This window comes from Channa argus, chromosome 3 (genome assembly GCF_033026475.1).
Source record: "Channa argus isolate prfri chromosome 3, Channa argus male v1.0, whole genome shotgun sequence".
In the NCBI taxonomy this organism is placed as follows: domain Eukaryota; kingdom Metazoa; phylum Chordata; class Actinopteri; order Anabantiformes; family Channidae; genus Channa; species Channa argus.
In genome coordinates, this window is record NC_090199.1 from 21,021,370 (window position 1) to 21,046,411 (window position 25,042).

The 25,042-nt window shown below is 41.1% G+C and overlaps 2 protein-coding genes across 7 annotated transcripts in view; both read right to left on the reverse strand.

Annotated features, from left to right (window-relative positions):
- Nucleotides 1-120: 120 nt before the first annotated feature.
- Nucleotides 121-14,176, reverse strand: slx4 (SLX4 structure-specific endonuclease subunit homolog (S. cerevisiae)). The gene is made up of 14 exons (XM_067497772.1): nucleotides 13,965-14,176; nucleotides 13,208-13,676; nucleotides 11,731-11,938; nucleotides 11,357-11,575; nucleotides 10,615-10,832; nucleotides 9,987-10,282; nucleotides 7,297-7,549; nucleotides 6,430-6,647; nucleotides 6,161-6,307; nucleotides 4,958-5,127; nucleotides 2,475-4,780; nucleotides 1,694-1,793; nucleotides 1,142-1,468; nucleotides 121-748 (listed from the first exon to the last, which is right to left on the reverse strand). Exons 2-14 carry the CDS (start codon nucleotides 13,611-13,613, stop codon nucleotides 373-375), a joined length of 5,244 nt encoding a protein of 1,747 aa, XP_067353873.1. The 5' UTR covers nucleotides 13,614-13,676; nucleotides 13,965-14,176; the 3' UTR covers nucleotides 121-372.
- A 1,042-nt stretch (nucleotides 14,177-15,218) lies between these two features.
- crebbpa (CREB binding protein a) overlaps nucleotides 15,219-25,042 on the reverse strand; it is a 51,564-nt gene continuing 41,740 nt past the window's right edge. For all 6 annotated transcript variants that reach the window (XM_067497769.1, XM_067497768.1, XM_067497767.1 and 3 more), the window contains 12 exons: nucleotides 23,584-23,664; nucleotides 23,133-23,189; nucleotides 22,450-22,527; nucleotides 22,284-22,351; nucleotides 21,675-21,825; nucleotides 20,745-20,891; nucleotides 20,520-20,633; nucleotides 20,246-20,411; nucleotides 19,771-19,938; nucleotides 19,319-19,480; nucleotides 18,903-19,184; nucleotides 15,219-18,739 (listed from right to left, as the gene is read on the reverse strand). In XM_067497769.1, the coding sequence (XP_067353870.1) occupies nucleotides 16,511-18,739; nucleotides 18,903-19,184; nucleotides 19,319-19,480; nucleotides 19,771-19,938; nucleotides 20,246-20,411; nucleotides 20,520-20,633; nucleotides 20,745-20,891; nucleotides 21,675-21,825; nucleotides 22,284-22,351; nucleotides 22,450-22,527; nucleotides 23,133-23,189; nucleotides 23,584-23,664 (3,703 nt within the window). In that variant the 3' untranslated portion in view covers nucleotides 15,219-16,510. The remainder of the gene's footprint in view (nucleotides 18,740-18,902; nucleotides 19,185-19,318; nucleotides 19,481-19,770; nucleotides 19,939-20,245; nucleotides 20,412-20,519; nucleotides 20,634-20,744; nucleotides 20,892-21,674; nucleotides 21,826-22,283; nucleotides 22,352-22,449; nucleotides 22,528-23,132; nucleotides 23,190-23,583; nucleotides 23,665-25,042) is intronic.

The following is a 25,042-nucleotide window of genomic DNA, read 5'->3' on the forward strand; positions in this document are numbered from 1 at the left end:
TGCTGATTTGAACAAATTCTTGACTTAGAAATTGATTTCTGTAACATCATATACAGATAATGTAGTTGGCAGGTTATATAAAATCTTTCATTTTTGGATGAAAAGAACTTGGGACTATGGTCATGTGGAAACACCATTTCTTTTATTACTACAGCAGGACTACATAATACTGAAAAAACTGAATAGAAAGCCTGCTTTGAAAAAGTTAACGTAGTTATGATTACCGGTAATGAAGTGGTAAAACCTACTTTCTAGTCCAATGCTGGCTGTGCAGGAAGTTTTTAAAAAGGCTTTGTTCTTGGTTTTTTTTTCAATATCCAGTCTTCTCTGAAGGTTATTTTCAGATATTCTAAAGCCCGTCACTTCTCATTTTTAAATCTTAGCTGTAACACCTTTTTTCCTCCTTACTCCTCCTTCGCCCACTGCCTTGCTTGTCCTCTTGCCGTGCCTGCGACTGGGTGCGGACTGCCCTGGCTTGGCTGTAGTGAAGGTGACACACTGAGAGTCCAGGTAATCCACCAGCTTGGCGGCACCCAGGCGGATCCCTGCTGCCCTGAGTCGCTCCTGGAGGTGGGATAGGACCAGGGGTTGATAATGGAGAATCTGACTATACAAGGTGGGGTCTGATAGGATAAAGGAGCGCACTGCCCGGAGGCGATCCTGAAGGCGATTTGCCACCTGAGAGGCAGAGATTCCACCATCGCTGTCAGAGTCACTAGTAGAGGAGAGGCATAGCTCTGGATTGGACCTGATAAAGAGAGCAATGGTTAGGAACACACTATATAAAAGCTACACAGAGAAATGTGTGTCTGACAATGCACCATTCTTTAGAGATTCTTCTAAATAGAAAGTTACAACCAGAGAAAAAAAATTCCTGTAAATTTGCTCTCAAACAAATTACTGTGTCAATTACTAATACTTGATACTGATAACAGTTAAAAGTTGACACAAAAAAAAATATTAAAGATGAACTGCTCACAATGAGCAGTGAAGATTGATTTAAAAGAAACTGCGTTATGGCATCGTTTTGGGCCACAAGCATTAAAGCTGTAGAGAATATTGAGTCCTGTCAAGATGAGTAGCAGCAAAACAAGTGCAGTTATGTATCACCAGAGACAATCAGCACATACACACTAAATACCTTTCAGATTCTTCACTGGCAGCAGTTGAAGAGGTGTTGGAGCCCTGTGAAGCAGAGAGTGGCTCTCCCTCTTCCTCCTCTCTGTTGTGTTTCACAGGGGAGATGGCAGCAGGCACCCTGGGCTCTTTAAACCTCACATGTTGAGTGCAGGAGACCGGTTTGCTGCTGGCAGCTGCTGTACTAGTGACATGGGTCTTTGTTTGAGCAGTGCGGCCTGCAGGGAGCGCCTCATCCTCAGAGTCTGAGCTCACCAGCTGGTGGGTATAATGGTGGATCTCCTTCAGCTTGAGGATCATCTGGCGCTTTGGTAAAGGCCGAACACCAAACCTGCACAGAGAAGAAAGAGAGGGACATTCGTGTTGGACCAACACAGATGGGCTAGAGTAAAATCACCAGCGATTTAGAGAGGAGCCATACAAACTTAGATGACGGTGATACTAAAGGAGGTAACTGGATAGACTCATCAGTTAGTAGCCTTGATTACAAAATAAATTAAATAAAAACTTTATTCTGTCTTTACCGGGGGGCAGGGATGACTGTGAACCAACTGACCTGTTGAGTTTGTTCTTGAGCTCTGGTGTGTCCATGTCAGAGTAGTGGGGCATTGGAGTGATAGGCACCAAAGACTTACGTTTCTTATTGTGCGATGAGGCTGATAAAACATAAGGAAAAGCAACAATTTTAACGCCTACAGGTAAAAGTCTGCACCAGAACTTAATCATTTTACCTAAATGTAAGTTTAGATACCCTCTTTTAATTTTAACCCAACATTTGTCAAGAAACATTAAAAACTTTATCAGCCCTCTCTTATACATTAAAATATCAATGATGATGGCATGATGTTCAATGCATAATGTACTTGAAGGCGTATAACAATGTTTTTATTTTTAAATGTATCTAAAGACATTGGATGTTTAAATTGATTTTGGTTGGTTTTCATGTTATTCTTGCTTCAACTTAACCAACTAATCAGATAATCAGCTGTTAAGTGTTTGACATTTTTTTGTATTCTTCTGTCTGGACATATTGGTGCATTGTTCGAAGCACACTTTGTTTCTACGTCTGTGCTAAGCTATTCAGTATACACATTTATTGCAGTATTGTAGCTTCTGTGTACTTCTCTAGGTTTAAAAAGGGAAATCATGTCAACATAAACTTTTTTTTATATGCTGACAAATATTCTTATGTAAACATTATTAATTTCCCTTGATAAACCAAGAAGATGACAATGACCGGACTTAATCAAGTTTTACAAAACATTAGTTACTAGTAGGTTACAGAAACAGAACAGTGCATAATCATAAATACTACAGTTAAAATTCACTCTACTCACTTGGCGTTTTGAGCTGGGCAGATGGGTTCACCCTCTGAGAGAGAGGAAGAGCCTGCTCTGCTCCTTCATCCTCCCAACTGTCCCATATTTTTGAGTCCAGGAGGTCTTTGTCTGGTGTGGTTTTGTTGGTGGTGTCAGGTGGTGGCAGGGTGGAGGAAGGGCTTGTATGAACCTGTATGCCACTGAGTGGTTGTGTACTGTGGGCTTTAGATGGTGAGGTGTTAATCATACTAACGTGACTCTTTAATGACTGGATACAGTGACTAGGTGGTGGAGGTTGACCATTAATAGTAAGTGATGATCTAAGTGTTTCTCCTTCTCCCAGGCTTCGCTCCTGCTGGCTGGATCCCCCACTGTCCTGCAGCCTCAGACTAAAACAGCCAGGATTTTCTTCTATGCAGGGGTCAAGTCCCCATGAGTCGTTGAAAGCTATAGGAGGCTCGTCCATGAAGCTTTGCTGAAAACTGTGTTCTGCCACCTCCGCCTCCCCACTTTGTTCCTTTACTTCATCCTGCTCTTTTTCGCTGTCCAGGTCTTGTACAGACTCATTTCTAACTTCCACTGCATCACCTCCGATTCTCCTCTTTAACTCATTCCCTGCATCGTCGTATCCACTGGACTCAACAGAACGTCGACTTTCATTAGAGAACCTACTGAGTGTCTGTGAACTTTGACAACCTCTATGAGAGGATGAAGACGGTAAATCCGATGGGTCAGACAAGGGGGACAATTTAAAGCTTCCTAACTTCACTGGGCTTTCTGATGTCACCCTCTCCCTTCCTTGACCTGTGTTTTTATTGGGGTCAGTGTGGGGCAGGGTGGCAGCAATGTGTCCAAGGGGCTGCTGGAACTCTGTTTGCAGTGGAGTACTGCAATAGGGCTGGTGCTGGAGGTGGAGGGGTGTTTCCTGCTTTAAACTGCTTTGCATGGGATGGGAGTCAGTTGAGCATGAGAGCTGTGAGACCTTAGGTTCTCTATCTTTACTCATGTCATATAAATTGAGATCCAAGCCAGAGCTGGTGTGGATTATCCTGTCCACCTTCACCCTGGAGACACTGCCCTCTGTTGTGCCAACATGAGCAGTATCTCTGGTTGGACTGTTGGAGGTCTTAAGTCTGCTGCCTGATGATCCAGAGGGAAATAAAACCGAAAGGGGTGACAAAGTATCATCTTTAGGGAACAGCTGTGTCCTGCACATCCTGCTTTTAGTCTGGGTGGAGCTGGTCCTGGTGCTTCTTTCAGGCTGGACTGGTGTGGATGGGATTAGCCATGAAACTTCTGGAGAACAGTGGACTGGATCACCAGAATTACATTCCAAACGACTAGACTCTTTATTCTCAAAAGTAGTTTCATTAAGCTTTTGCATCTGCTGGGACTTGACCTCAGTGTAGTTCTGTGGGTTCTGTACAGCGTAAGGGGAGGGTGGTGAAGGACTGCGGGAACTAAGCACTACCTCCATCTCCTCACTTGAGTCAGACAAAACTATGAGCTCAGTTTCTGTCTTGTTTTTCTTGTTCTGAGGCAAATCAGGAGAAAAAGGGACACATATACTATGAGGTCCTTGGCTTTCTCGCTTTAAAGGTAGACATTCATCCACTTTAACAGTGTTTGTTCCCACATCTCTACCCACTTGACCAGGGGACAGACCTGGAATAGGCAGTTTGGGTGTATTGGACAGAGGGCTGAGGGAAAAGTCATCCAATACACTTGCTGAGGATTGAAGCAAAGTTCTGCTGGACAGTTTGGCAGGAGGTTTATGAGAGGACTGGTGTTGCTGGGATTGAGTAGGGCACGTCTTCAATAGGTCAGAGGTTGACGGTAAGGAGGAGGGGTCTTCCTCCTCGTGAACCCCCCATGACTCTGAGAAGAGGCGGCTGTAGCTGCGGTCTAGGCTGAGGTCTGGCTCAAGCTGAGACTTGAGCTTCAGGCTTTTTTCACTGGAGCTTTCTTTAGATTCATCTACCTTCTCCTCATTGCTATAATCATCCTCTTCCCTCTTTTTCTGTGTGGCAGCAAATTCATAGATCTCCTCTAGCTCTTCCTCATTCACTTTCTCCTCATGTATCTCTCGGTCACTTGATGTGAATTCTTCGTTGACCAGTCGATCTTTTTCCAACACTCTCTTCTTATCCCTTCCTCCATCAGTGTCTGTCTCTGCATCACCTTCATCCTCCTCATTCCACATGGAGCGGAGAAGCTCCATAAATGCCTGATCTGTTTGGTTGGTAACATTTTCCTCCTTGCTAGCGTAGTCTGTCCCTTCTTGGTGCTGCTCACAAAGCTGCTGTAGCTCATGCAAGTCAAACCTTAACAAGCACAAAATGAAGTAAGAAGAATGTAAAAGCAAAATAGGCAGCAATATTTTACTAAAAATCAAATGAGTTAAACCAAAAGTGGAACAAGCCACCACAAGGTAAAGTGTGTGGTTTATTTTAAAATCCTTTAAAAAAAAATAAGTGTACATGACTGGTCTTTAAACTAACCTGGATGCAAGCTCTAGCACATGAGGTTGCAGTGAGGCTGTGAAGGAGCAGTTGGCTGTGTAGAGGTACTGCAGGAGAGCAAACACAGCCTGTCCTGGGATGTCACTCATTAACACCCTCTGAGCTGCAGGCATGCCTTCTTCCTGTACCCCAAAACCACTTTCATGTACCTGTGAGAGAAAAGGGGTGGACGAATGAAATTAAAGGCTGGAAAAAAAAGAAAGTAAATTTGGAGATACCAGCCCCCCATTTACTTATCAGGTCATTTATGATTGAAGATGTTTAACATAAAGCCTGAAAACAGAGTTTAACTATTGATATAGTTAGAATCACGATTCAGTACAAATGTTAATATCTCATGGTAATGGAAATACGGATGAGGCTTAAATTGTTGGTATCCGTACACGACATTATAACAACTTTGCAACTGTATGAAAGAAAGGAACTATTAGGAGATGACTTGTGGTTTATTCAAAAAAGATCTTCAAAATTCCGGAACAAATTTATTAGTATCTCTCATAAGTGGTGATAAGAAGGTTTTAGCAATATTTTAAATACACAATGGTCTTTACTTAGTTTCACCAGTGTCCTTAATCTTATGCTAAATTAGAAATGGAGGTTAAAGAACCAAACAATACACCTAAACACACAAAGAATGAATAAAAGAAGGGACTGCTTAGAGTCCTACTCATCCGAAGGAACATACAAGTCACAGTTGGGAGAAAGAACCCATTGAACCGCAGAAATATTACAGAATTGGTGAAATTTGTTCAAGAAAAGTAGGTCAAACCAAAAGCTGAAAATTGTAAAAATCTCAATAACTACAAAAATTTAATTAATTGCAGAGACTGTCCAAATAGAATACTCCACATTTTCTAAATACCATTTGATGTAGTAATTAAAATAAAATTATGATGAAAGTCAAATGAATCATCTTTTCCATAGCATATGGAATAGAAAATAATGAATTCTGTTTTTGGAAAGAAAAAAAAAACATCTCTTCCAAAAATCCTTCCAATCAGGCAAATGTCCTTCAACTAAACTTAACGTAATTAGTCTTTTCACAATTACAATTAAACTATGACAATTCCAAGGATCTCACCAGTTGATACTGAAGCAAAAAGAAAGAACATAAAATTCCATCATACCTATGCAGTTATGATTTTTCAACAGGACTTTGCAAAACAGGAGCATAATTTTTACCATTTCTGCCAGCAGGGGACAGCGAGTGTACACCATGAAAGAGTGAGCAAAGTACACGTCTCCACTGTCGACCTGGAGCTGTAGGTCACTAAGCTGAGGGTTGTTCACCATGCTGCTCAGGTCTGATGCCAGTTTGGACAGAGCCACCTATAAAGGATACAAAGGACCATAATCACTTTAATGTTTCTTATCATCGTGGCTTTGTGTCTATATGTAAAATCTTAAGCGATTAACAGAAGTCTCTGGTAGAGAAGACTAAATATACTTACAAATTCAGCAGATCTTACTAATTGGTGGCTGCCTTGCTTTTTATCTGTTCCTGGCTGATCAGTTTTCATCCTCCCTTGGCTGTGAGGGTCCTCTGAGTCAGTGTGCGCCGTTTCTGGTAGGAAACCGCTGACACAGAGGTCAGCCGGCTCCTCTGGCTCCTCCAGGACGAAGCCGCTCAGATGGAGGTTTGTAGACAGCTTGCCACTGTTCTGCTGGTCTATGAAAATAAAGAATACAAGGACTAGCTGAGTTTTTACCTTATTACTAAGCTTTGGGAGCCTAATATTTTTTTCCTAAGTGTTAAACTTGTGCAGCACTGCAAAAAACTCAAATCTTGAAACAATACAACAGGATTTTCGGCACGAACTCAAACATAAAGTGTTATGTATATGAGTGGTGCACATACTGAGGTAACTAATTAGACAGTTTTGACAGAAACATTTTAAGAGTGAAATATTCCTGATGTGTGCCTGATTACACAGCAAAATGTACATACTGTACAAGTGTTCAAAATGTAATCATTAATGATGCACAAAGTTTAAAAAAAAAAAAGTCCTGCTGTGATGTTGGAAAAATGTGTTTTTTCAGCTTTTCTGTAAGTGTGGCAGTGTCAATGCTTCTTCTCAAAAACTTTCTTATTTCTACTTAAATTACCCTTAATACTTAAAGAACAGCACAGTAACAAACTCTGATCATATTTTAGGTAATAAAAATTTAACTAATTGTGTGAAATACACAAAAAACAACAGTGTTCCATATCAATTTCAGGTCACTGAATTGAAAATGCAATGAGATGCTAATCAATACAGGATCATATTGTGACGAAACCTGCAATTCCCAATCCTAGTGAGTTGTGTGTGTGTTACCCTTGTCAGGGTCAGAAGCAGTGTAGCCACACTGTGTAAGGGTCATGCCATCTTCAGCCAGCTCCATCAGATCTTGCAGGGCCTGGCTGCCCACTGGGAGCTGCCTTGTCCCTGAAGTGCAGGAATCTGAGGAACAGGGGACAGACCTTTGGGAGGAGGAAGGCAGGATGGAGGCCATAGTTTCTGTCACAGGAGTTCCTTCACTCAGAGGTTGGAGAGATAACTCGGTCTCCTTGGTGAAGGCTGCATGTGTCTAGATGTGATGCAGACAAGTCCAAGTTTAACTCAGCTGTAATTTGATTTGAGATTTTTTTGGTCAAAATATTCAATGAATCACAAAATCTCACAGGTTATTATTTCCTCTTTTATACATTTTCCAATTTTGAGTAGATTTTTTTCCACCGTCACCACATCAGCAGCAGCACACAGAAGTCATTATTTTCACTGCTTTGATACAATCCCTTCAGTAAGAACAGGGTTTGTGCATTTTCTCACTTAAAACTGTATCTATACACACACATTATAATTTGGTACTATTCATGCTTTGATAAATTAGGTCCTTGAATTTGTAGTACTCAACTGTTGGTTTTGGTTTTAAAAAAACAAAACGTAATCTCTTTGATAGATTGTTTGTTTTTAGCTTTATTATTATTATTATTATATTCTTCATATGCATGGTCACTTATTCACAACCTGTATCTAAATCCTATTCAACTCTAAACCACATGTGAGCTTTTTTGCATGAACTACATACAGTAAGAATATAGAAAAGAATTTCCCCCAAAAAATTAAATATTGCTTACTTTATTTTAGCTTTCCTTTGTCAAAAATGTACTATTAAAGACAATTTCATTTCATTGTCAAAGCAGAAACATATCCCTAAAGAGTAACCTAAATAACCAAAAATATAAAACAAAAAATACCCTCACTGGTGCAGCCAACTGGTTTCCAAAGTCAATAGATTAGTTAAATAAAGATCAGAAGAAGAAGAAGTCAAGGTATACAATTAGGTTCATAAATATCAGAACAATAACAAGTATTTGCCCTCTGTATACCACCACAGTGAATTTGAAACATCCAATGTGTGAGAGAAGAGAGAAGAACTTTAAGCTTTAACTAAAGGGGTTGGACAAAAGGGAGCCATTAACCATTCAGAAATTACGGCCATTTCAATATACAAGGACCCATTTTTTGGTGGGTCATAAATTATAGAACAAATGGGTACTAAGCAGTTGCATGGCCAGATGTGGCCTTTTTCCTTGTTACTTCATAACTAATCAAGCAGATAAAAGGCCTGGAGGTGGTTAGGAGTGTCACATTTGCATTTGGTATTGACTGAAACTCCAAAGAGAATAGACTTCTCTTTGGAGTTTTCTCTTTGGAGCACATGTGACGGAGACCATCATGCACACTAAAAAAAACAAGATCCACCCACAAGAGAGATAGTTGTTGAGAGTGGTTTGGAACATTCTCAAAGAGAAGGAATTAACTGGCAGCTCAGCGGCAGCAAAAGGACTGGAGAACCACGAAAGACAGCTAAAATGTATGCAGAATTCTGTCCATTTCGAAGAAGAATCTTTCACATCTAGCCAAGTTAAGAAGACTCTTAAGGGGGAAGGCATGTCATTTTTAAAGTCTACAGCCAAGAGACGTCTTTATGAATGATTTATGAGTGTCACTAGTGCAAACCACTGGTAAAACTCAAGAACAGAAAGGCTAGATTAGACATTGCCTGTCAAACACCAAAAAAGCCTGAATAGGGAATAGCAGTGTTTGGACTGATGAAACCAAGATGAACTTGTAGCAGAACGACAAGAAGAGAAAAGTATGGTTGGGGGCATACCCATCATCTGTCAAACAAGCAAGTGAATTCTGAAGTTAATAGGTCTATACCCTCTGCTCTGATTCAGCCAAATGTTGCAAAACTGATGACACCTGCATTATGACACTTCATAATGCAGGTGTATAATGCCCCAAACATACAGCGAAAGCTACCCAAAACCCAAGTCAAAGAAATATAAAATCCTTTACTGGACCAGTGAGTCACCTACACTCAACCAAACCGAGAAGCTTTTCACTTACTGAAGACAATACCAAAGGCCGCAGGAGCATCTTGACAGGAGAAACAGAGCATTTGGTCATGTCCAAGGGTTCCAGACTTTGGCCAGTCATTAACAAGAAAGGATCCATAATTATGTTGGTAATTATGTTAGTTTGTTCCATTATTTTGCCACCCTATTTAAAATGAATGAGGTGGCCAAAACATTAGAACTACCTATTCTCATAATGCACTTCAGAACGACTCCACTAACAACTTCAACCTCAATAATAAAGTGTAGAATTATCACCTTTCTGATGGTTTCAACTTAAAAAGTGAAAAATTTTTACATTGTAAAAGTAGAATTGATGGCAGAGCCACTGTATTGGATTGCATATGAATGACCATGATTTAATGCTGTAAAAAGTAAAGGTGAAAAGATTGTTTTCTATACATGCAAACACATGCTACAAGTCTTTGCATGGCGAATAATTGTACAATTAGTTTAGAAGCATTTAGGAAAAATAATACTAAGGCATTAAACTGTGAGGTAGCACAATTTGTGCAGTAAAGAACAACTTACAGTTTGGCTCATTCAGTTCAAACATGACAGAAATTAAATAAAGTTATGCTAATATTCCCTTTGTCTCACCTTTGCTGATTCCCAAGGTGTGATGAACTGCCTGAGCTCTGGACTGTAGAAATCAGACTGATTATTGGAGCCTCTATTCAGCAGCTTGCTTTTTTGCCAGAGGGGGGCAGCACCAGTCCAGTCAGGCAGAGTACTTGGGCAGCGGGTTGGGGTGGGAGGGAAGGGGGGCCAGCTGCGTAGGAGGAGAGCAGAAACACGTTCCTGCAGCCTTGTCAGGGCCTCCTGAGCATCCTGAACGAGGAGGAGCGCTGGAGGACGAGGCATGGCGCCCCTTTTCCTCTTACCCCATCCTTTAGCTACACCATGAGATGGAGAGGAGAGGGGTCAGGTCCTGTTGCATCTAAATGGCCATAAATCTCCACGCATATTTAGGTACAATACTAATTAATTATTACACTAATTAACAATTTAATGTATATTTATATAATGTCTTTCCAAATAACTTTGAGGCTTTAAAAGTGTGCGTGGCGGGGCATTGCATACATGGTTTATGTACATAATTCATACATTTTTTTTTGACTGTTCGATTAAAGCTGACAGTCTACACTGCATGTATTGTTTTATTTCAAATCCACTGTGTGATCATTCAAAGTTATCAAAAACTGTCAGCTTCCCAGTGTTACTCTACCTATGTCTGGCCTCCACTCAAGCACTGGAATCACTTGTAACTGTCTCTCTGAGTCCCTCTCTTTCTGCTGCTCTCTCTCTCGTTCCAGCAGGGAGGAGGACAAAGCAAGAGCAACCATAGTGTCTTCGTCTAGGGGATCCATCTTCTTCCTGGATTTTTTCTTTGCTTGGAGACCCGGCTTTGACAGGCCTTTCCTTTTGGTGCCTCCTGTCTGTGCGCTGAAGAAGAAACAAAAACAAGGCTAGAATGAGATTTGATAAAGCTTTGTAAGTTTTCATATACTGACATTAGGTAACAGCCAACTATTCCTATTGTGGGAAAAAGTAACATGCCATTTAATGGCTATTATATGTTGTTATGACTACCTACGATGTGGGCCAATGGTTATTTGTTCCACATGCTCACAGGATCAGTAGATCAGTGTCCTGCTATATATACAGCCACTAGATGCCATCCATTTCACACACAGCTTGTTCATAATAACTATAGTGGTAGGTAGTAGGTGATCTAGCAAACCAGAATTATGGTTTTAATAACTGATACAAAATATTGAGTGTCATGATCACAACTGGTGATAATAAACTGGCTATCAAAATTCTTTCTTCTTACTCACTCAGACTGAGATGATACAACCTTCAGAGCTGAATGTGGATGGCGACAGCGAAAATTTCAGTATCAGAAATGTTTGCTCAAAAGTTTATTACTTATTGCTTGATTGCATGAAAGTCTGAGGTGAGCTCACATTGCGTTAGCAGTGGGGACATTCTGCATCTCTTCAGCCTGTCTCTGCAGAGTCTGCAGCAGCACAGATGGAGAGATACCCATGTCTGAGGAGCAGCGCTTAAGGTGGGATAAGCGACTCTTCTGGGACTTCAAATTCTTGCCACAGATGGGACAATTAGGGACACCAATGGGATGAAGAGGAGGGCCAAGAGCATTCTCTTCACTTTCATCTAAACACCTACAAAGAAAGATCATTCTCACTATCAACCCTTCCACAAATCAAGAGCTTGCAGTCAAATAAAAAATGCGCTGTAATTATCTAACGCCAACTCCTTTAGGTGAGAGAATTATGCAAGCACCTAATTATAATGTAAATACATGACATGTCCAGACCTGTTGAGATGCTGAGTGCGTCCCTCAGGGGTCATGTGTGACAGATCTTTGTGGCAGATCTGACAAAAGAAAAGGCCTCCATCCTCCAGATCCACCACCTGAGCCTCTGCTGCTTCTCGGTCAAGGTCCTGCTGCAGCTTCAGGGCTAGAGCCTCGTCGCTGTCCTGAGGCTCAGGATGCAGACCTGAGCTAAAACACTTGGGATTCTCTACACTCAGCAATGGGTGGAGAACATAAAGATACAAGGGTGTGGTGGTGAAATATTTTGTTAAATATTTGAAGTGGGTTATGTAGTGAAACAATATATTGATATAATATTGTGAGGCATTATAATATAATGATGTTGCTTCGATTAATTATTAAACATGGGTTTCCTGATGTTTTGTTTTTTTGAGGGCAACAATGGAACATTGATAATATATGTTATCATAACTGTATCATAACAGTTGCTTACATATACATCCAGCAGACATGGAGCAACTATCATTCATTTTAAGCTGCACTTTCAGATATCTGATGAATGCTAGTCAGAAAATAAAGCTGACTGCAGAGTGACAATTCTCTGTGGTTTTCTCATGTATCCCCTTTCACATACATCTTTATTAAATACAATGTTAATGTACACTATAGGTACAGCATTTTGCATCCCCTTATTTTGGTCTGGCAAAAAGACTAAAACCTAATTATTTTCCATCTACATAATATTTAATGCCAAATGAGCTAGTACAAATGTTCCTTCTTTAGAAATTAAAATGTAAATGTAAAGAATGTAAAGAAAAGTAAAAATTTATCAAGGAAGATGCGCTTTGATAAATGTATTAAAAATTAGCATGAACTGATTTCTAAAGAAGGAACATTTGTATCTGGCTTAATGGGCATTAAATATTATGATGACACACGAAGAAAATTTCTTCCATTTACTCTTACAATTATAGGGATGCAAACTTTTGTGTCCAACTGTATTGGCAAGAGTAGCTTTAAACTCACAATTCAGTAAGTAAAATCAAATGAATACATTTGTGAAATCATTATAGGAATCTACTCTAACAAACTCATCAATAAATTAATTGATACACTTGCTCAGGATCTTCAGATCTTTAGCTACCCATCTAAAATCACTAAAATATCAACACTGTGGCAATGTTAGCAAATATATTTGGAAAAAAAACATTGAGAGATATAATATTCCCATTATCAACACGTCCAAACATGTCCAAATCCCCCTCCCTATGTCTTAACATTACAATTGACATATACTAACACTCCCCATTGGTTACATGTCTTGAATGAAGCATTAAGGTTAAGACTAGAACTCAACATAAACAAAACCCCAAAACAAATTTAAGGAAAGATGTGGAGGAAAATGTATCCACAGAGATATGTTATTAGCAGTGAACGAACAGGGACAGACAGCAAACAGTCGTCCCAGCTGCTTACTAGATCAACAAGGTTACATTAAACAGTGCAAATGCATTACCTTGTATTTGGGGCTGACAGTCGTTTGTTGGTTGGCTCTCCTCTGTATGCACCATCCTCTGTGGACTGGCTCTCTTGAACTGTTGCATTTTTTCTAGTACTCTGTCTTTTGCTGTCAAACCTCTTTCAGCCCCTGATCCTGCTGCTGCTGAAGACCCAGCATCCCCTGAATCATGTACCGTCCCCCTGGTGACCAAACGTTTTTCTACTCGAGCATCCGTGGGATGAGTCCCAATGACCTTTGATACGGACTCACTATGTTTTCTCCTTCTCCTGTCTCCTTCACATGGCTGACTGGAGGGGTGATTCTCTGGATTGCTTGGCTGCCGGGGTTCACCTGGTTTCTTGCGGACGCGTTTTAGCAGCTTTGAGCAGAGAGCCACAAAATCTTGGTCTGAGTCATCCATGATGGTGTATTTTTCCTCACATTAAAAGACCGTGTCGGCATGTCCCCAGCGGCTACCATCATCCTGCAAACATGCTAACGTTAATTCAGTTTGGCATAGTGTTGTCCAAACTTGGGTCTTATTGGAAGACGGAGGCTTCATTTTAACGCTACTTAAAAACTCGCGTTAACGTTACATGCTAGAAGGATTGAACATTTAAAATAAACAGCTTGGATATTGTTTAATGCAAACTCGCATATAGAAAACATAATGTCTGGGAGAACTGCTTGATAATTGTTACAGGGTTTATTTGCAATGAAATGATCAGAAAGCAGTTAAACAGCTAGCTGGTGAAGCTAAAACTATACTTACCCTGGCTTGATGAAGTAGCACTTCACCTTGACCTCTCCGCCTCATTGCCACACGTCACTTTGTTGCATCTCATATATTTTAAACGGTATGTAGCGTCGTGTGTTTATGATATGGCTAACAAAATAACAAACAACATAGGGAGATTTGTTTTCATTTCGAAATTGCTTGCACACAACCGCTTCATTTTGAGCTTCCGGTCACATGACACCGACCAACCAAGGATTGGGTGCCCTGAAGGTCATGTGACTGCTGCAAGGGTACGCGACCCTGCAGATTTTAGAATTGAGCTTATACGATGGCTAAAGAAAACACGAATATTTATACATTCTGAAATTAAAGAAAAAAACCTTAAAAGTAAACTGAGAATAGTTTGAGAGACATATTTTTAATCAACATATTGTAAATTTATCCCAAATGTTCCTTATGCCCAGCAGTCATGCTTTCGCAGAGTAAATTAATATGCATTATGGTCCTCTGAAGAAATAATATGTTCGTAAGATGCTATTACTCTGAGGCACGAATGGGCCCCTGACCATATGACCTTAGGACTTTGGGCTGGTCTCTGTATAAAGTGAATAATGTTACTTGCTATTGTGTTTAAATTGCCGAAAATACAAAGTTTTTTTAATGTTCTTATTTTATGACACTAATAAAGTCTTTAACTGACCAGTGTCAAACATAAACCCCAAACCTACATCCTCATTCCATTGATACATTTACTTTAGTGGGTCTAAATGCATTTATGAGCTGGTGCCCAACTATCTCAGAGTACATCTAAATGAAACTGAGTATGAGAAGCAGGGGCTCAATCATGTCACTTGAACTTACTTTGGAATTGCATTGTAATATTGTACTATTTTTAAATTTAGTAAACAATTTCTTATCAATACATATCAAATTCCTTTGAAATACCCAAGATATTTTGAAATTATCATTTCTATTGGTGCAAATAAGAGGCCAGTGACTGAAACCAAACCTAACCAAATACCTTTTTTAAGCAGAGTAGTGATGTATCATAATATAAACCATTCTAGTTGTGACCTTTTTCAAGTTTTCCCATTGTTAACAGCTTCAGAGAACATGGTTTCATACTGCATTACTCTCATAATCTACAGGTGTCTTTAGAAATAAATGTTAAAATGAAAGAGAATTAACTTTTTGAAACAGCCTTTCACTAACACTTCCACCCACTGCTGCAAAAAAAAAAAAAGTAAAAAGGACACACCTTATTAGTCAACAGAGAGTACTTGAATTTTTCTGTTGCACAACAGTTTATTTAACAATATGGTATATAAGTAAGAAATGAGTCTTTTACCAGTTTATACAGTGATTTCATTCTCTCTTCCTTATATTTATAGTATTTTGCTTAACTTGATTTACAATAGGAGAAAAAGTAAATCCCCCTAATTCAAGTTTTTGAGAGAGGAATGAGGGTTGATATAACATTTAGTTTTCCTCAGGGTGAACCTCAAATGTGCCCCTCATCCCTAGAAAGCACACAGCTTAGTGTAAAATTTAGAGGATGGGGTGTCATCCAATATGTGGCCTACAACCAACCGGTGATCATTTCACCTCAGCTTAGGGGGCTGGTCTCTTTCTCAAGCTCTCTTTACACTTTACAACATATGTATGACAAAACATATGACAATTCTTAATGTCAAAGCAACAATTTTCTACATTTGCAAGACAGAGACTCCAAATTCCAGGTCAGTGAGATATAGGTTGCAGTCTTGTATGTGTTGTGTTGTGTTTCTTAGTGACTGTGAGGGTTCATGTCAGTGTCTTCATGTGCACCTGCATACATGCCTGTGTATACACAACCTGCCGCAGTCCATTTCCTATTTTAATACAACTGAGTGCTCTTCATACACACAAAGAGGAAGGGAGCGGTGTCTGTCCCTGAACACATCATCTTGGAGTACTGGTACAACACTAGATTACAACAGCCAGGAATGAACAGTTTGAGAAGAGAACAAAAACCTGGCCCAAATTCCAGACAAATTATTTTACAATTTTCAACACGAAAATGCTTTAAGATAATCTTTCCAAAGGTACAAAATAAAAAGATATGAATAATATAATGCAATTGTACATTTTCTTAAAAAAAAAAAAAAAAAAAAAAAAAAAAAAAAACAGAAAGGCATGAAATCATACCAAAAACAAAAAAAAAAAATAAATTTGAGTATTGAACACATTTGGTCTCAACCAAAAAATATATTCTTTGTGATTTTAATTTTATGTAAGAAGCAACTTGCAAATCCCTCAATATCTTAAGGAAGAAATACCCATTACTTGGGTTTAGGAAACAATTACATTCCCTAGAAGTGTTAACTTTTTCGTTGTTTTATTTTCCTTGACCAATTTTCTTTTATCTTTTTACAACATTTGAAACTTTTTACAAGTCAGTACAAAAAAATGTTCTCAACCTTAGAAAGAACAGCCCTCTAACGGGATAAATAGTCTGAGGGGAAACTAGAAGAAAAAGTTGGAGAATGGGGCCCTGGGAGCAACATTGTGTTCTTTAGGTGCCAACAGAAATGCTACAATCATCGCACATACTTCTCCAGAGAGTCCCCTGTAGCATCTACCAAATCACTGTTCCCACCTCCTCTATTGGGTGTGCTATGCTGTGATAGCATGGCGCTCTGTTCTGGTGTCCCCAAGTGTCCCTGCTCCAAGGATTGTAGTGGACCTCCAAGTCCTGGGTGGGGGGAACCAGAATGTTGTGGTGGGGGGTGCTGGGGTGAGGGCTGGGGCTGGTTCTGGACTTGTGGTGACGGACTGGAATGTGGTGGCTGTGGCTGCTGGGGTTGCTGTTGTGGAGGTGGGCAGGGTGACTGAACTGGCGCAGGGGAACGGACCTGGTTGCTGAGGGCGTTGGCTAGTGCAGGCTGCCCAGGGAGGTGGGCTCCACCTTGGGCCTGGCTGGCAAGCAAATGGGTCTGGGGGCTCATAGGGCTAGCCTGGACAGGGGAACCAATCTGCTGCTTGAGGACGACCTGCTGCTGCTGGGGAAGTTGCTGCTGTTGCTGCTGAAGGATTCGCTGATGCAGTAGGTTTTGGGTGGAATCCATCCCCATACCGGGCTGGGCCATCTGAGCCATGGGTGGGAGCTGGCCAATGGGCCCCCCAGCTGCCCCTGTGCCTGCCTGCATGGCTAACTGCTGCTGCTGAATGCGGAGCTGAGAGTACGTAGGTGCCGTACCCTGCGCCTGAGCAGGGAACTGGGCAGGGTGGCCCTGAGCCATAACTCCCGGCTGTTGCTGCCTTAAGAGCTGCCGACGGTAAATCTCCTGGAGCTGGGGATTGTTGTTGTGTGCTGCATTCATCAACTGCCCTTGAGGATTTAAAGCTGCCATGCCCTGAGCAGGAGGCTGCTGCGGCTGCTGAGGGGGCATCCCTGGCCTCTGCACTGCTCCACCTGGTATTGTCATGGCAGGCATTGTTGGCATACCGGGTTGCTGCTGCTGACCTGCTTGCTGCTGTAGCTGCGGCTGGTTGGCATGGTACTTGGCTGTTCGCTGTTTGATAAAAGCAGCCATTAGTTGAGGGTTTGACTTGAGGATGTTGAGAACTTGCTGCTGCTGCTGGGGCGAGCTAGGAGACTTAAGAGTGCGGAGAAGGTCCTGTAGGGCATTAGGAGGTATAGCACCAGGTCTCTGGGGTGTTTGTGGCCGGGCACCAGGTTGCTGAGGTATCAGCATCCTTTGGCCTTGTTGAGATTGCTGCCCTGAAGGCATCATGGCTCGCTGCATGGTCATGGTCTGTTGTGGGGTCTGGCCTGGGACAAGGCCTGGCTGTTGAGTCTGGGTTGCCTGCATGGTCCCTGCAGCTCCAGGCCACTGTCCGGGGGCCATACCAGGTGGGATGACCTGTGGTCCCCGAGGCCCCGTCACCATCTGCATGGATTGCTGCATTGGTCCAGTCATGCGCTGTTGTGGCTGCTGGGGGTTCATGCCGTTGATGTTACCCCGGTAGTTCTGCTGGGCCTGTGCCATCATCTCGATATGCCGTGCCATCTTGACTGCAGCAAGTGGAGGCTGCTGTTGTAACTGCTGAGGTTGCTGTGGAGGCTGCGGGAGAGGGGACTGCTGCTGGTGTAGAGGGGAGGCCTGGGGCCCAGGCTTGCCCTGGGACACCTGTGTTTGAGGTTGGCCATTGCGAGGCGTGTTGGGGAAGGAGGGGGACAGAACACCTGCTGAGTTGGGGGTTGGCGGTTGGTTGGAGAGTGGCTGCTGGGGTGTCTGGGGAGTATTGGGCTGGGTATGGGAAGTGGGAGTGCTGGGGGCAGCCGAGGCTGGTGGGGATGGTAGTGGCATGGCTCTGCCTTGCATGGAGGCCATTCTTCTCCGCATGAGCTGGGCCTGTTGAAGCCTGTGTTGCAGCTGCTGCTGGCGAAGCTTGTGCTTGATGTTTAAGCAGAATGGGACAGGACACTTGTTCTCCTGACAGTGTTTCGCATGGTAACAGCATAAAGCAATAAGCTGCTTGCATACAGGGCAGCCACCATTGGTTTTGCGCTTGCAGCCCTTGGTGTGCTGAACCACTCGCTTCATCTTCTGGCAGGACGGCAAAGAACAGTTAGCATTGCGACACTGACAAGCGTGAACAAGGGACTGGATGCACCGCTGGATACTTAGGCGCCGGCTCTCCTGTGGGCTCTTGGAGGCCTCTCCACTCTGGCTGTTGTTGTCGTCATCCAGACCGAGACCCCACTTCACCATTTGGTGCTCGTGGCCCTTGGTGTTATAGCAACTGATGCAAAGATCAAAGTCCTAAGAGAAGGGAAAGAGAAGTCACAGTAATTAAAAATAGTCTGACAAAGTCTAAAAATAAGATTTAGACACGAGTTGTGTCTGTCCTAATTGATAGATGGACAGATTTCCATGTATAATTCGGCTTTAGACATACAAGACATTTGAGTGCAAAACTTCTCACCTCGCACACAGTGCAGTGCCAGCGTGTCTCCACATGATGCTTGCACTCATTGCAAGTGTAGACGAAACGATCCTGTCCTTGGTTGTGCAACTCAACCAGCATGCACATGGTGCTCCACTTGCACCTTCTGAGGGAGCTGAACTCCCAGTGCTTATCCCTAGCCAGAGTTAGGAAGGCGTCACGGCCATCCATGAGGTCACAAGAAAGCAAGGGATCAGGGTCAATGATGGGTGGCAAGGTATTGACCATGGGTCCAGAGTGAAGGTGGATCACAAAGAACACCTTCAGTAGACAAGAAACAGAGAAAGAGACAGAACCTAAAGTCAGAAAAATGAAACTGGAAGATCCATTTAAAAAGATACATACAAAGACAGCTTTCTCAGTATCACTGTGTAAATCACCCAATCAAGTCTGACCTCTTTGTGCTTCTCCATGGTGGCATACAACTTTTGGGACAGATCACTGGCTACATTAGGCATCCCAGGCTTTTTCTTATTGGCTCGGCTTACACTGCTCTTGTTTTTATTTGTTTTTTTGTTGTTCTTCTTCTTGGCATTTTTGCTGTCACCTGGTGTCCCCTGAGGAAGATACACAATGACAGCTATTAACAAATCCGCTTATTAGATAATCACATATTGTCACCAAGTAATTATTAGTAATTACTAGATGAGGAGTCTGTAGGAGCATCTTTGTATTACTTTAACAATTTGAACCAACACAGCAAGTAATCATTGAAGTTCGACATATTCTATTCAAAATGTCTTGATGAAGATAGTCCAAAAGGAAAAGCAAATTAAAAACTATTGACTCTATAGTAGGTTTGATAAAGGGCTGTTGTGTGTGATAATACACAATACAATGCCCTAACCTCAGGAGGTTCAGAGGCAGCAGTGTTTTCCTCCTTTTTCCTCTCCTCCTCTTCCTGCTCCAGTTCCTTGATGCTCTCCTCTAGCACGTTGGGCCAGAAGTCACCTTCGAAGTAGGGAAGCTCATTTGCACTGGTCAGTCGGTCTTCTGTTGCCTGTTTGAAGATGTCCTTCAAACAGGCAAAAACAAAAATATGCATAATAAGCCATTTAGACACATTTTACATATTATCAGTAGTCCAATATTTTCAGCTGTACAACCTTTACATATTAAGTTATTAAACACAACAATTATTTTTGAATAATGCTTGTTTAAAAACCTAATGGGACCAAAAACACAATGAAAAAAATGTGTGCGCGCAACTTAATCAATATAATTTTCATGTGCAAATTCTTCCTTTGGTCTAAATATTGCTAATCACATACTTATAGGTAGGCCTACTTTCCTTTTGTCCTAATTAAAAGAAAATCTCTTACTTTGTAATCATGCAGGATCCTCTCTGCAAAGGCCTTGTCCAGCATTTTCCTGTACCACTCCTGCAGCCTCTTAGGCTTGGGGATCTTCTGATCAGGGGGATGGCAGTGAAAAATGTAGTCATCACCTTCACTAGGGGGACAAGCCCAGATGTGGCCCTGGGCATACCTGCAGAGAGACGGTGTAAAGTTTATGACATTTGTTGGCCCAGAACTGGATCCCAAAACAAATTTCAAGGCTTTTCTCCCCTGGTTGGGTCATGAGATGATGACTTACCCGAGTTTCTTGACATATTCTAAATAGCCAATGAGGATCTCATGGTACACTGCTGTTCGTAGAATCCGAGGTCTGAAGAAGTGAATACTGTCAAGGTATGATATGTAGACCCGTCTGCAGAGAAAAAGAGAGGGAGCACTTTCAATTTCATATATTAAAACAGAAAAGAGGCAAAAAGACTAGTTTTTTTATGATTTTCTACATCTAATAACTACATGTACCAACCTAGTGTTGGGGAATGGGCACTCTGATCCATACTCCTGCACGTGCATGCCAAAGAAGCAAACGTCCACACCGTCAATCTCCTCAAATGCAAAAAGTGCTTTGGTTCTGTAGGGAAAGGTCTCGGGCATTTCACCCGTGTCTACAAACCTGTAGCAAGGAAAAATAAATAAATAACAAACAATAATAAGTGTGAACAGCATCTTTGATACAGATGTTGACTGCTCAGTGCTGATTTTATACGATGGTATCTTGTCACAGCATAAAATTTAAAAAAAACATACCAATCATCAATTCAATGAAATTCACAATTCTGTCCCTATATTATATAGAACATGAAGTATTAATAGTAGGTTTTTAATTTTTAACATTTTAATTTTAAGAAGTGTTTTTTAAGCAAACAATCAATTTTTTATAGCGACAATTCAAGTCAAGTGGTCTTCAGTCAATATCCTAAAATCTGTTGAACTGAAGACAACAGGCTCTTGGTTGAGGGCCTGATCCCTTCAGGCGTAGGAAGAGCATGGCAGACCATGCTCTTGTGTGAGGAAACAAACAACAGGTTCTCAGATGTTGTGTGCAGTCCATGACGATTCCACAATGCACAATTCAAGTGGGTATAAACTTTATAGAGACCATTCATCTTTGTATAGCAGAGGCAATAAATACAAGCTCAGAACAAATACAAGCTATGTCGGTACATTCATTTATAGAAGGGGAGACAGGGTTTTGGTCATCAACAACATTAAGGTCTTCACCTGGTTGTCTTGTTGCCTGACACTTATTAGTTAAAAAAATGTTTTAATATACAAGCATACATTACACCAAGTATATTTTGGAGACAGTGTTGTAAAATGTCCAACTCTGGATCAAAACCTCTTTAAATACTTCCTCCCAATTTTTCTAACTTTTTGTTGACAATGATGCCCTCACCTGGCTTTCATGCCTGGTTTAACTTCCACCGTTTTGTCAGAGCTTGCCACCACTCGCACAAACACCTCTCCAGCCTCTGGGTGGTTCTGTCTCTTCAAGTATTTGTTAACACGGTCCTCTATGTACATTCCCAGTCGTGTTGACTGAAGCCCTACAGTTCATAAACACATGGAAGGAAGGATTTAAAATGGTCAATTCTGAGAAAAGACAAAAGGTTAAATTAGGTCTAAAGCAACCTGGAGTGGCATTCAAGTTAAACAAACAAATGCTCTAGAAATTATTAGTTATAGACCTTGCGATGGTTTATGGGAAACCATGAGAGCAGGAATCTGTTAGCGCCATATGCCGTAAATGTCAGATATGCTCTCCAGGGCTACAAACACCAGAGAAAATGCCAGCAAAACCACAAAAGATCAAGGCCATCACAGCAAGAAAGCCGCTAAGAAACAGATGTAGGCCATGTGGATGTGGAAGTGGTTTATATTAACTTGTGTATTCAGGGTTTTTGAGACAAAACCACAATAATGACATTTTGAACACTACATAAAACACCACAGGGTAAACCAATTCAATGTTTTTCACTTAAAGAATACAGAAAAGAGCACAAACGTTTGGCAGTGAACTTGTTCTCCTTCCTCGTTTTACCACTTTTCTTCAAACAGTTGTCACAGATGAATCTGGAGGGATAAAGGAAGTTCAAAATCAATGAAAACCCAAAAAATCATACCAAAATTGCATTGAATCTGTGTAGAAGTAGTTGAGTGAGACATCTTACCCAGATGGCCAAATGACCTCGTAGTGTAAGACGCAAATCTGGTGCATTTTCCGTCCACAATCTTTACATTCAACAAATCTAAAGAAAAGCAAGCACGCAATACAGCATTTTGTAAGCCAAACATTTAAACTGCAAAATCTAGCAGTACTGCATTAATGTCAACTTAACTGCCAAGATCAGCACCAATGAAAAAATATCAATTCAGGTCTGAAAATGGTCCTTGGACCTTTTTTTTTTTATTCAGGCAGCAAGCAACACAAACATCACCATTCAAGTTAATGTTCCTTCAGTCGTTAGGCACTTGCAAAGTCAATGCAAGTGCGCCTCAGTGGAAGGTTTAGTTTTGTGTATTTGGTTCAACACATTGACAATCGATGCATATTCAAGTTAGGGAACATGTTCTCTTGTAAAAACGTATTGGTCACACAAGAGTATTGAGTGCCACTCAGCTGGTGGCGCTGCTGAGCTGCCTTGAGACTTCACCAAAACAAAAGTGATTGATCAGAGAGCTCTAAAGGAAAAATATGCAAACCATGCACAAAACACATGAAAATCAAGCCAGATGTGGGGGGCAGAAACTGAGTAAAATAACTTTTCAATCTTATTAAAGTAACTTCTGGAAAACAACAACAGAGAAAATTCTTTCCGTCAGTTTGTCTCACTGTAAGTAAGTGTCTACTTACGGCTCAGGGTCGAGCACATCATTTTTTTTCCGTTCAAACTGGTCCTTTGATATCATCCTAAAGCGTTAAGGATAAGAACCAAAAATAATAAAAGTTGAGCATTAGTGAGAAGAACTCACACCGACATTTTTTCAGTGCTCAGCTCTGTGAGTGTTATTGGTGGGCAAGTAAAAATAACTAAAAATACTACAATAAATGGCCCTAAAAGTGAACACGATGGCATGTGGACTGTTGTCTAGTATTTATTAGATAATGCATATATAAGCATCTTAAACCCAATAATACATAGTTACAACTGATTTGAAAATAAAAGCAAGTTAAAGTTTAACAAGTTTTACATAAGGCAGGTAGAAACGTTGCAAAGATATTAAAAAGAACAGAGGTCTCTATACAATCTGCTTCTAAGTGCAGTTGAGTTTTAATTTGAACTATCAATACACATTTTTCTTACGTTTGAGGCTGGGCAGGATCATCTCCTAGCGTCACACTTTCCCCCTGGATCTCATTGAAGCACTTCTCACAGAAGTGATACCTGCAAAGATACACATTAAACATTAGAGATGTAGCTGAACAAATGCAGCGAAAATGTGTCACACTGTAAGGTTTAGCATTTGATTACTTGTTTGTGTGTCTCATACAAGTGTGCGCAAAAAAACAAACAAAAGACTTGTTTTGTTGTGTTTTGCTTTTCTACTGTTGTGCTGTTATGTTTTATAACAGCGGGACATCCCTGAGCTCCCACTGAGTGTAAATAGACTGCAATGCAGGAGGTGCAGGCTGTCTGTCGGGCTTGTGCTGTATTGTATCTGCCACTGTGCTGCCAGTTAAACAAAAATTTTGTCATATACAGTTGAAACCTGAAGTTTAAAAAGACAAAAAAAGTTTCTCCTCTCTCACTCTGACAGTAAATCAGACTAAACTTTTCCTGTTTTAGCTCAGTTAGGATTTCCAAAATTATTACTATTTGCTAAATGACAGAGTAATGAGAGAGAGAATTTTTTTTAGAATTTGTTTTTATTACTTTCTTGTAAGTCAGAAGTTTAAATACACTTCCTTAGTATTTGATTAGCATTACCTTTGAACTGTATGACTTGGGTCAAACGTTTTGGATATCTTACCATATGCTTCTCACAATAGTTTGCTGAAATGTTTGCCCATTCCTCTTGACAGAACTGGTGCAACAGAGTCTGGTTAGTAGGCCGTCTTGCTCACTATGCCTTTTCAGCGCTGCCCACAAATTTTCTATAGGATTAAGATCAGTGCTTTGTGATAGCCACTCCAAAGCATTGACTTTGTTGTCCTTACGACACTATGTAACTAACTTCGCAGTATGCTTCCGGTCACTGTCCATTTGGAAGACCCAATTTTGTTTATAAAATAATTTTGTTTGTGGCTTTCAGCAAAGCTTTACATTTTCATGTGTCGCACGAGAGAGGGGGCAGCAAAACTGAACTCAGTCTCTCGACAGAACCCCAAACACACTGCCCGGCTCCCTTCTGTGTGTGAAACACTTTTGGGTTTTGCGTCTTTAGTACAATGCTGGAATCTGGCTGTTAAGTGTTGCTGGGAGCAAAAACATTTTGTTCTCTTGCTGAGACCAAGAGGCAGATCTAATAAAGCTTTAGCTGTCAAGATGACAGCACTGCCTGAATCACAGTGGTCCCTCTAGAGTTACAGAGGGACAGATCCCAGGGCTGCAGGGCATGGCTAATCAGGGTCAAGTCCCTGCATTTATTGCCCATTAAAACACTTAATAAGCCACTGTGCATGCAAATGCCAGACATGTATTAAATTATATAGTCAAGTTACAGGCAGGACACTAATAGTATATACCCAGAAATAGTTTGCAGCTAGTCACAATTGCAAAGATGCACACTACCAAAGGAATTCAGTCACTCACGCACACCCAC

What these genes read in the sequence shown, in the direction of transcription:
- slx4 (XM_067497772.1), bottom strand. Translation starts at nt 13,613, where the DNA reads ATGGATGACTCAGACCAAGATTTTGTGGCTCTCTGCTCAAAGCTGCTA. An exon ending in CGCACTCAGCATCTCAACAG is followed by an intron (nt 11,576 to 11,730) that starts GTCTGGACATGT and finishes CTTTCTTTGTAG; the next exon opens with GTGTTTAGATGAAAGTGAAG. An exon ending in GTCCCCACTGCTAACGCAAT is followed by an intron (nt 10,833 to 11,356) that starts GTGAGCTCACCT and finishes TTTCTTCTTCAG; the next exon opens with CGCACAGACAGGAGGCACCA.